The following is an 11,516-nucleotide window of genomic DNA, read 5'->3' as shown; positions in this document are numbered from 1 at the left end:
GGGAATTCGTATCCCGATTTCAAATGGAATGGATGGAATTACCCTCGGTAACCGACGACTGGGCCGTACAAGCTAAGTTCGACAGCATCACATCGGCTGAAACAAAATTTGATCGAGTATCCAGCGGTAACTTGGGCAGATGTGCACAACCGATATCAATCAAAAATTAGGGTCGAGGATGACCAGTCGGGGGCCCCGTACAGACCTGTTCATTAGAACAGGATAGTTATTAATCAAAAGCAGATCGACAGAGAGCAAAGGTCGAACATATATCGATCGTACATCGCCGATCGAGTGAATAATGGTTCAACATGCAACGCAGTTCGGAACAGTCAAAGAATTGATCGGGGACAAAATTCTCGGGGGCTTATGAGTAAGAGCGGCTTCGATAAATATGCCGAGCCTATAGAAGCACCTCGATTATCAGAATATAACTTCAGCATTGGTGCATCCTCTCGTGTCGGCCATCGGACGCATCGAAGACACTAAATGGCCTCGACCAATGCAGACCGATCCTGCCCGAAGAAATCCCAATCAAACGTGCGAATATCATGGTACCCATGGCCACAGAACGGATGATTGCAAGCAACTAAGAGAGGAAATAGCTCGACTATTTAACAAAGGGCATCTTCGGGAGTTTCTGAGTGATAGGGCAAAGAGCCATTTTAGAAGTAGGGATTTCAACAAGCAGAACGAGCAAGAAGAACCACAACACGTTATCCACATGATCATCAGCGACATCGATACCACCCAGGGATCGATGGTTAAACGCACTAAAACATCGATGGTGAGGGAAAAGCGATCTCGGACTCAAGATTACGTACCCATGGGGACTCTGTCCTTTGGTGATGAAGATGCAGAGGGGGTCATCCAACCTCACAACGACGCGCTGGTAATCTCCGTACTCGTAAATAAAACTAAAATTAAGCGTGTGTTGATCGATCTAGGTAGCTCGGCCAATATCATCCGATTGAAGGTAGTGGATTAGCTCAGCATGCAGGATCAGATCGTACCTGCAACTCTGGTCCTTAACGGATTCAATATGGCATGCGAAACCACCAAATGGGAGATAGTCTTACCAATAAACGTGGCCGGAACTGTCTAGGAAACAAAGTTTCACGTGATCGAAGGTGATATGAGATATAACACCCTTTTCGGAAGGCCATGGATCCACAACATGAGAGTCGTGCCTTCGACCCTACACCACGTCCTCAAATTTCCGACGTCGGGAGATGTCAAAACGGTGTACAGAGAACAACCAGCCACGAAAGAAATGTTCGCCGTCGGGGGCGCCAAACCAATGTCCTCACTTTCGCCGATAAAAGGATCGGGGCCTGAAGGAGAACGGGATACCAAATAGCAATCACAGACAACGACTTCAACCCAGCCAGACAACCAGAAAATTGAAGAGGATGGAGACCAAAGGGTCCCTCGATCTTTTGTAATTCCCGATGACTCCGATGCCATAAAATCGACGATCGAGGAGCTAGAGCAAGTCATATTAATCGAGCGCCGGCCCGAGCAGAAGGTATACTTGGGAACGGGGTTGAGCCCTGAACTCAAGAAGAAACACGTTTAATTTCTTATCAATAACATCCATTATTTTGCCTGGTCCCATTTAGATATAACAGGGATCCACCCGGACATAATGACGCATCAGCTAAGTTTGGACCCTAGGTTTAGACCGGTGAAGCAAAAAAGAAGACCCCAGTCCGATAGAAAGAACGCCTTCATAAAGGACGAGGTAACCAAACTTCTCAAATTAGGGTCCATTCGGGAGGTAAAATATCCCGAATGATTAGCCAACGTAGTTATAGTCCCTAAAAAGGAGACAAACTTAGAATGTGCGTGGACTATAAGGATTTGAACAAAGCATGCCCCAAAGATTCTTTTCCGTTGCCCAACATCGATCGCATGATCGATGCCACGGCCGTCCACGAGATCCTCACTTTTCTTGATGCCTATTCCGGGTATAATCAAATACAGATGAACCCGGAGGACCAGGAAAAAACCTCATTTGTCACCAAATATGGAACGTATTGTTATAATGTGATGCCCTTCGGGCTAAAAAATGCAGGGGCCACTTACCAACGCCTAGTGAATAAAATGTTCGAAGAACAAATAGGAAAATCAAAGGAGGTTTATATTGATGACATGTTAGTCAAATCCCTGCGCGCAGAGGACCATTTAATTCATTTGTAGGAAACGTTCGAGATTCTGAGGAAATACAAAATGAAGCTCAACCCCAAAAAATGTGCCTTCGGGGTCGGTTCGGGCAAGTTCCTCGGATTCATGGTATCACATCGGGGAATAGAGATTAACCCCGATAAAATCAAGGATGTCGAAGACATCACCGTCGTAGACAGCGTGAAGGCCGTACAAAGACTAACGGGTCGGATCGCCGCCTTAAGCCGGTTCATATCGAGATCATCCGATCGAAGTCATAAATTATTTCCTCTACTCAAAAAGAAGAACGATTTTTCTTGGACCCCGGAGTGCCAACAAGAATTAGAAGGACTAAAGCGATATCTATCAAGCGCACCACTGCTTCACACTCCAAAAACGGACGAGAAACTTTGTTTGTACTTGGCAGTATCGAAAGTCGCCGTAAGCAGTGTCCTAGTTCGAGAAGAGCAAGGTACGCAATTCCCAATTTATTATACAAGTCGAACCTTAGGAGAGGCGAAAACTAGATATCCGCTCCTAGAAAGGTTGGTGCTTGCACTGATAAGCGCCTCGGGGAAGTTAAGGCCATACTTCCAATGTCATCCCATATGCGTATTGTCCACTTACCCGCTTCGTAATATTTTGCACAAACCCGAGTTATCAGGCCGACTGGCCAAATGGGCCGTCGAACTCAGTGGGTACGATATCGAATATCAACCCCGCACGACCATCAAGTCTCAAGTCCTAGAAGACTTCATGGCCGATTTCACACCAGCCCTCGTACCCGAAGCCGAAAAAGAACTGTTGAAATCAGGTACATCATCGGGGGTATGGATCCTTTTTACGGATAGGGCTTCGAACGTAAAGGGGTTCGGGCTGGGCATAGTTTTAAAACCGCCCACGGGTGGCATTATTAGACAATCTATTAAAACTATCAGGTTGACTAACAACGAGGCCGAGTATGAAGCCATGATTGCAGGTCTCGAGCTAGCTAGAAATTTGGGAGCAGAAATCATTGAAGCCAACTGCGATTCCTTGCTGGTGGTGAGTCAAGTAAACAAAACCTTCGAAGTTCGAGAAGGTAGAATGCAGAGGTATTTAGATAAACTGCTTATCACTTTGCGCCATTTCAAACAATGGACTTTACTACATGTGCCACGGGAACAGAATAATGAGGCCAACGCACTGGCAAATTTGGGGTCGTCGGTCGAGGTAGATGATACAGGCTCGGGGAATGTTGTTCAACTTTCGAGATCGGTAATCGAAGAAGGACATGCCGAAATAAATTCTACAAGCTTAACCTGGGATTGGAGAAACAAGTATATCGAATATTTGAAAAACGGAAAACTCCCAGTGGACCCTAAAGATTCCAGAACCCTACGGACCAAGGCTGCTCGATTCACTCTGGCTTTAGATGGAACACTGTACCGAAGAACGTTCGATGGACCGTTGGTGGTATGCTTGGGTCCGGGGGATGTCGATTATGTCCTACGGGAAGTGCATGAGGGTACTTGCGGGAATCACTCTGGAGCCGACACATTAGTCCAAACAATAATCAGAGCTGGGTATTATTGGATCGATATGGGCAAAGATACGAAGGAATTTGTTCGTAAATGTGATAAATGTCAAAGGTTCGCACCAATGATCCACCAGCCCAGAGAACAACTCCACTCGATCCTATCCCCGTGGCCTTTCATGAAATGGGGAATGGATATTGTCGGCCCTCTGCCATCGACCCCAGGTAAAGCCAAATTCATTTTGTTTATGACTGACTATTTTTCTAAATGGGTTGACGCGCAGACATTTGAGAAAATAAGAGAGAAAGAAGTTATAGACTTTATTTGGGATCATATCATATGCCGGTTCGGGATACCCGCCGAAATAGTATGTGATAATGGAAAGCAATTCATTGGCGGCAAAGTAACAAGATTCCTCGAAGACCACAAGATAAGAAGGATACTGTCGATGCCATACCACCCTAGTGGGAATGGACAGGCCGAATCAACAAATAAAACTGTCATTCAAAACTTAAAGAAGAGGTTGAACGATGCTAAAGGGAGATGGAGAGAAATCCTACCCGAAGTCCTTTGGGCATATCGGACAACATCAAAATCCAGTACGGGGGCGACCCCGTTCTCCTTAGTATATGGATCCGAAGCATTGATACCAGTCGAGGTTAGTGAACCCAGTGCCATATTTCGATTCTCAATGGAAGAATCAAATAACGAGGCTATGAACACAATCCTCGAACTATCGGACAAAAGGCGAGAAGCTTCCCTCGTCCGAATGGCCGCCCAAAAGCAGCGAATCGAAAGGTATTATAATCGAAGAACCAAGCTCCGCCATTTCAAGCCTGGGGACTTAGTGTTGAGAAAAATTACCATCAATACCCGAAATCCGAATGAAGGGAAGCTAGGACTGAATTGGGAAGGACCATATCAGGTACTCGAGGACACCAGAAAGGGGTCATACAGGATCGGCGTTATTAACGGCAAACAGTTATCAAGCAACTGGAATGTATCACATCTAAAACGGTACTATTGTTAAGGTACAACCTTTCCATATTCGTTTATATCTCGAAACTGACCCCTGCAGAAGTCCGAACAAGGGACGGATCTCTCGCCAGAAAGCACGCGTTGCACACTTTTTCCCTTATACTAGTTTTATCCCAAACGGGTTTTTCGGCAAGGTTTTTAATGAGGCAACCACTGGTCGTGCAGCATTTATAATAATATCCGAGGCCCCACAAGAGAGTTACTTCACAACAACAGGGTCCCGATAGGAAAACTGTAAAGAGCCAAATGGTCGAAGCGAGCCATGCTCGTATAGGTTGGCCCAAACCCTGGCGTGTAATAACATGCGAAGAATTAAGATATAATGCGACCATTAAGACTACGGGCTATTTTTTATTTCGAGTTCAAGCAAACATTCATTCGACCATTAAGCCTACGGGCTGCATTAACTCGGGTTCGAATCATTCACTCGATCAAGCCTACGGGCTATTTTTTATTTCGAGTTCGAGCAAACATTCACTCGACCATTAAGCCTATGAGTTGCATTAACTCGAGTTCGAATTATTCACTCGATCAAGCCCACGGGCTATTTTTTATTTCGAGTTCGAGCAAACACTCACTCGACCAAATAGCCTACGGGCTACATTAATTCGAGTTTGAATCATTCACTCGATCAAGCCTATGGGCTATTTTTTATTTCGAGTTTGAGCAAACACTCACTCGACCAAATAGCCTACGGGCTACATTAATTTGAGTTCGAATCATTCACTCGACCAAGCCTATGGGCTATTTTTTATTTTGAGTTCGAGCAAACACTCACTCGGCTATTAAGCCTACGGGCTACATTAATTTCGAGTTCGAATCATTCACTCGACCAAGCCTAAGGGCTACATTAATTCGATTACAAGAAAACACTCGCTCGACCGTCATGCCCACGAGCTATATTTTCTTCAAGATCGAATCGTTGACAACTAATAAGTCTAAAGGGCTACATTTCCCTAAGTTTGAATAAACGCTCGCTTGGTTGCAGAGACTATGAGGTCCAAGTTTGATTAAGTGGTTTAAAACATTATGAAAATATTCATAAGGCAAATAAAATCCTCGCAACACAAAAAACAGAAACAAAAGCGAGTCAGCGAAAGAAGAGATATGCCTATACACAAAATTTATCTACATGGGTGGTTACAGCGTAAAAACTAAGAACTAAAAAACTTTTCAAACGGGAGCGGTCTCTTCTTTATCAGGTTCCCCCCGTTCTCAGATCCGCTCTTGCTCCCATCGTCGTCGTCATCATCATCGAAAACCAGAGCTTCAACATCAGCTTCGAGTTCTTTGACCCTTTTTATCTCTTCCGTGAGATCGAAGCCGCGAGCATGGATCTCCTCGAGAGTTTCTCTTTTGGATCGGTACTTAGCAAGTTCGGCGACCCAATGCGCCCGACCATCGGCGGATTCGGCTGCCTCTCTTGCCTGGACTTGGGGAGCTTCAGCATCAGCCCGATAGACGGCCACGAGCGCATCTGCATAAGCCTTTGCCGTTTCAGCATCGGATTCGGCCTTGGCGAGTACTGAGGCCAACCGAGCCTCAAGCTCCTCAATTCTTCTTGCTTGAACCAGGCCTTTTTCCTTCATTTTCTGAAGTTGGGTTTCAGACGACGATAACTGGGCTTGAGCAGTCACTTTTTCTGCAGTAAAGCGGTCCATACCTTCTTTCCACCGCAAGGATTCCATCCTTATCACATCGACCTCCTCACGAAGCTTCCCTATCATCTCGATTTTTTGCTGCAGCTGTGAGACCAAAATGTTAGCTGTCGTTCCGATATCGAACCCATAGGTTTTCAAAAGCATCATTACCTGCTCAGACAAATCATTCTGGTCTCGATAAGCCTTGGCCAGCTCGGCTCGAAGATCTTTTATTTCCTCCTCTCTCTTCCCTAAGGAAAGTTTGAGAGAGTTCCTCTCATCGGTAGCGCGGTTTAGGTCGGCCGCATATCGATGCAGCTCATTCTGGGAACGATAAAATTGTTCTCGATGGACTGCCGCAGCCTACGAAGAAACAAGAAGCGAAGTTAATGAAAAACGAACATAAAGGCAGTACCAACAAGAAGATTTTTAAAGACTCACCTGGTTCAAAGCCTGCCGTAAACCGTGACAAAGATCCGATTCATCATCGGCACCGGCAACGTCCTCGATACCAGTAAACAGGTCACGAAACGGATCCTCTTCATCGTGAGGCCTGTCTAGATCGAGGGCCCCCAGAGCTTGAGCTTCCCGAATCACCCCAGCAGAAAAAGCGGGAAAGGTAGACGAATCCTCGATCGCTGCTACCCTAAGTGACTCGCTCGGAGCATTCCCCTCGGCTCGGAGGGGTTCGAGGGGTTCTTCGATTGTAACCCCTGCCGGTTGACTCCGATGAGAGGCGTCTTCGACATCCGATAGTTCGGGGATTCTACCAGAACCTCTCTCCGGTATATTTTCAGTTCGAGACGGAGCCCCATAGGGCATCATCGATCTAGCCGGCAATGAAGCATCGGTGGCTCTCTTCGTCCGGACCACCAGCGTGGACTCATTGTCCTCTTCTTCTTCTTCTTCTTCTTCTTCATCCCTTAGGCGCAAAACGGATTCTACGGTCAAAGGAATAATATTCTTGTTCGGCTTACGAGCCGTCCTCTTCTTCGGTTTTGGATATTCGGGCAACGAAGCTCTCTTCCTTTTATTTTCCTTCACCGGCTTTGGGACGGAGGTCGAAACATCCTCCTCATTAGACAGAGGTCTCAAGACCGCGTCTTTACCCAAACCTACATATGGGAAACCTTATAAAAAATATTTTGAGAAATGCCTCGTCAGAGTTCGAGAAATGAGCTTACCGTGATTTTTGGTCTCCCACCGACCCTTAGACAAATCACGCCATGAGCGGTCGGCGTATGTGGAGGTCGAAACAAGAGCCCGTACCCAGTTCTTGAGTCGGGAACCTCTCCGGGCATCCAGGGAACTGCTACATCACGAAAAGAGGAGTGTCGATAAGAGAATAAATGAAAGAACAAAATAGAAGCAACAACAAGATCACACTTACGTTTCATATTTCACTCCTCGGGAAAGGGCATCTTTTCAGTCGGGATCAGGTCCAAAGTCCTTACTCGAACGAACCTGCTCATCCAACCCCGGTCCCTGTCCTCGTCAATACTCGAGAACAAAGCCTTGGTAGCCCGATGCTGGAGTTTTATTAACCCTCCCCGAAAAAGTCGGGGACGGTACAGCCGGATAAGATGATTGAGGGTGAACGACATCCCCTCGATTTTGCTCACGAAATATCGGATCAGGATAACGATCCGCCACAAAGAAGGATGGACCTGGCCTAACGTTACCTGATACTGTCGACAGAAGTCAATAATGACGGAATCGAGGGGACCCAAAGTGAAAGGGTAAGCATATACGTTCAAAAACCCTTTCACGTAAGGAGTGATATCTTTATTAGGGGTAGGTATTATCACTTCTTTTTTGCCCCAATTGCAGTCCTTCTTTAACAGATCCAGGTGCTTCTCAGAAATCGAACACATGTACCTCAATACCGGCTCACACCGGCCAAGGACCGATGAACCTTTATCAACTTTAAAATCTGAAGTAAGGACGCACGCCCCGGGGACACACTCCTCTGGCCGTGGTTCCGCCGGTGTCTCATCGGCGACACACTGTGAAGAGGAAGCTTTCTCTTTCTGAGGAACGGTTTGCGATGTTTTTGCCATTTTTGAATTCAAAAGTAAGGAGTAGAAGAAATTGATGGAGATTTGGTAGAATTGAGGGGTCCTTTCGGAAAGAAATCACAGCTTTTCTGGTAAGTTGGAGAGCATAAAGAAGAAATTGAGAGATTTTAGAAGATATAAGGTGTAAAAATGGTAAAAGATAAAAGTAAGAGTTATTTATAGGTTCAAGCGATGGCGATTCATTATCAGCAGTGGCCGACCACCGCCTGACATGCATTAAATGCCTTGAAAGATGAAATCGACGGGACAGCTACCATATGCGTCATGGTCGAACCTGATGGAAGCGACAAGATATAATCCGATCGAGCTGTTAAAAATCATATCGTTTCTCGCCATATTTCTTTCTGAGAAACGAGGGGACTATCTGTATACGGTCGAAATAGATTTCAGCCTCGGTATATCCGGTACGGTTCGAAGGGTGGTGTATCGAAGTAAGATCCCGAAGGGGGCACGAACTAACCTAGAACCCGGGGAGGCCGGTCCGTGATGAGATCGATATCATAATCAAACTCGAACAAGAATCAAACTATGACGCGGGTAGACCTATTGTGCTGATAATCCAAAAACCAACCTACATCGATCTGGAATCAATTCAAGGGCTCGAACTGGGGTCGGGCTCAAACCAAGATCACAAATTCGAGCCGAAATCAAGCTCGAACCAAAATCGAGGATTCTAAGCAAGATCGAGTTCGCAGACAAAAGCCGTTGTAATCCCACTAAAGGGAATCTTGGCAAAAATTATGGAAAAGTTGATTTATCATGGGTCTCCCACTGAATGTTTATTTTATTATGCTTGGAGCCAAATCTCTCCATTATAAAAGGGCTTGGTTATCATTTCTGTAGGAGGATCTTTTTATGAGATTTACACTATAACAAAAGTATTATTTCCTCTACAAGAAAGAGTGATCATTACAGTTCCTTAGATTGATTCTATTTTTGTTAAATCCTAAGGTTCACTGTTCGTGATTGTCTTGTCTAGATTACTTTTTCTCTAATCTATATTCACATTTTTATTTATCCTTGCATTTTGTGTTAAGTTGTACCACATATTTTCGAAACTGCGTATAAATTCAATTCTATCCATTTTTCGGATAAACAAGAATAATAAAAAAACAATGTCATTCTTTCGTTTAGAAAAAGGTTTTTGTTTTGCACTTCCTATTGGTTTATTTTGTAGTCATATTTGCATATGACTGAAGGTTCCCAAAAAGAGAAGGTTGGATGCATGTCGCATTAAAATTTCAGCTTTAAAGTACACATTTACTCATTAACCAGATTCTGAAACCCACAGAATAAACTGGAGTAGTTAACTGAGAGCTAATGAGTCTGTCACATCCAAAAGTGTTATTAACACTGAGAAGTATTTTATGTTATCGAAAAGGGTGGAAAAAATAGAATATCACACGACTTTATTACTTTTCCATTTTTAAACGAGTACTGGACTACTGGTAAACAATAAATCGTGCTACTGATGCTAAAATCTCTCCAAGGTTGAATATAATGCGGAAAATTAAGTTAATGGAGAGCAAAAGCAATTAACGCTCGTAAAGCGATTACTAGTAAGCTCTAGGTTTGTATCTTGAACGTTTAGCTGTCTGAAAATTCAAGACTGTATAGCCTATCAAATCCTTCTATGTTTTAGATATCACATTTCATATGTAGAAGTAGTGGTTCTTATTCTTAAATTTTGATATCATCGCCGGCAGCAGAATTTCTTTTATTCAGCAGTCCACACCCTCCAACAGTGCAATTATCACTAATTTTGTTAGCATGTAAATCTTTATGTTAAGTATTAATAATATATATATACTCAGTATATTGTTACGATCCAAAATCTCAACCTGTCGTGATAACGCCTATCTCGATACTAGGCAAGCCGATAATCTCAATAAACCATAATTTCTCTTTAAGTTTGAAAATATAATATTTAAATACAATATAAAATCCCACAAATACTGATACGAACACTCCCAAAACCTGGTGTCACTGAGTACATGAGCATCTATTATGAATACAAGTATGAAAAATACGGCCTATAATAGTCTGAGACCAAATACAGTAAACAAGGAGATAGGGAAGGGGAGGCAAGGTCTACGAAATACGGCAGCTACCTCAAAATCTCCGTAAAATCAGCTGTGCAAAAAAATCAACACCCGCTATGTCCGGGAATACCTGGATCTGCACACGAAGTGCATGGTGTAATACGAGTACAACCAACTCAGCAAGTTACAATAATAAATAAAGAACTGAAGATAGTGACGAGCTACACAACTATAGTTTACTTTCAGTAATTACAGCAAAGAATAGACATGCTTTCAAATCCGGCAGCTTAAGTCAAATCAATTTTATACAGTTCAAGTTCATGTAATCCGGATATAAATCCTTTAGAGATTTTACAACAATGATAGATAGCAACCAATTGCAACAACAAATGCAAAGCAAGTACAACCTCTCAGGCAACAGTCACTCAACTCATCACAACAGCTCAACCACTCGGCTCTCGGCTTTCCGCCCTCTGCACTCACACTCAATGGTTACCTGCGTTCACTGGGGGTGTACAGACTCCGGAGGGACTCCTACATCCCAAGCGCTATAATCTGCACGGACAACTCACGTGCTACACGGAGAACTCACGTGCCATAGTATAAATATCTCGATCCGCATGGATAACTCACGTGCTATAATATAATATAAGGATCTGCACAGACAACTCACGTGCTGCACGAACAACTCACGTGCTGCACGGACAACTCATGTGCTATAACATAATATCTCACAATCAAGCCCTCGGCCCTGCTCAGTCACAAATCTCTCCAGTCTCTCGGGCTCTCAACAAATCATGAAAATTAACCCAAACAATAATGATATGATGCATCAATGATGAACAATAGAGAATGGGAGAAAATAATCAAGTAAACTATGACTGAGTACAAAACAACAATTAAGTAGATAGTTCAACATGTACACGACCTCTGTGGGTCTCAACAGTACCAACATGTAGCCTAAACATGGTTTCTAACATGGTTTATAGTCAAATTTCTACAACACATAGAGAGAATATAGCTAACAACAAGTTA

At 43.9% G+C, this 11,516-nt stretch overlaps 1 protein-coding gene across 1 annotated transcript; it reads right to left on the bottom strand.

Moving 5' to 3' along the window:
• Nucleotides 1-5,875: 5,875 nt before the first annotated feature.
• LOC138905714 (uncharacterized) lies at nucleotides 5,876-8,421 on the bottom strand. The gene is made up of 3 exons (XM_070194237.1): nucleotides 8,240-8,421; nucleotides 6,803-7,283; nucleotides 5,876-6,724 (listed from the first exon to the last, which is right to left on the bottom strand). The coding sequence occupies exons 1-3, from the start codon at nucleotides 8,419-8,421 to the stop codon at nucleotides 5,876-5,878; spliced, it is 1,512 nt and encodes a 503-aa protein (XP_070050338.1).
• Nucleotides 8,422-11,516: the final 3,095 nt, after the last annotated feature.

The sequence above is a fragment of the Nicotiana tomentosiformis genome, chromosome 2, assembly GCF_000390325.3.
Source record: "Nicotiana tomentosiformis chromosome 2, ASM39032v3, whole genome shotgun sequence".
Classification (NCBI taxonomy): domain Eukaryota; kingdom Viridiplantae; phylum Streptophyta; class Magnoliopsida; order Solanales; family Solanaceae; genus Nicotiana; species Nicotiana tomentosiformis.
Note: the sequence above shows the minus strand (reverse complement) of the source record. Positions and strands in the feature narration are given on the sequence as shown.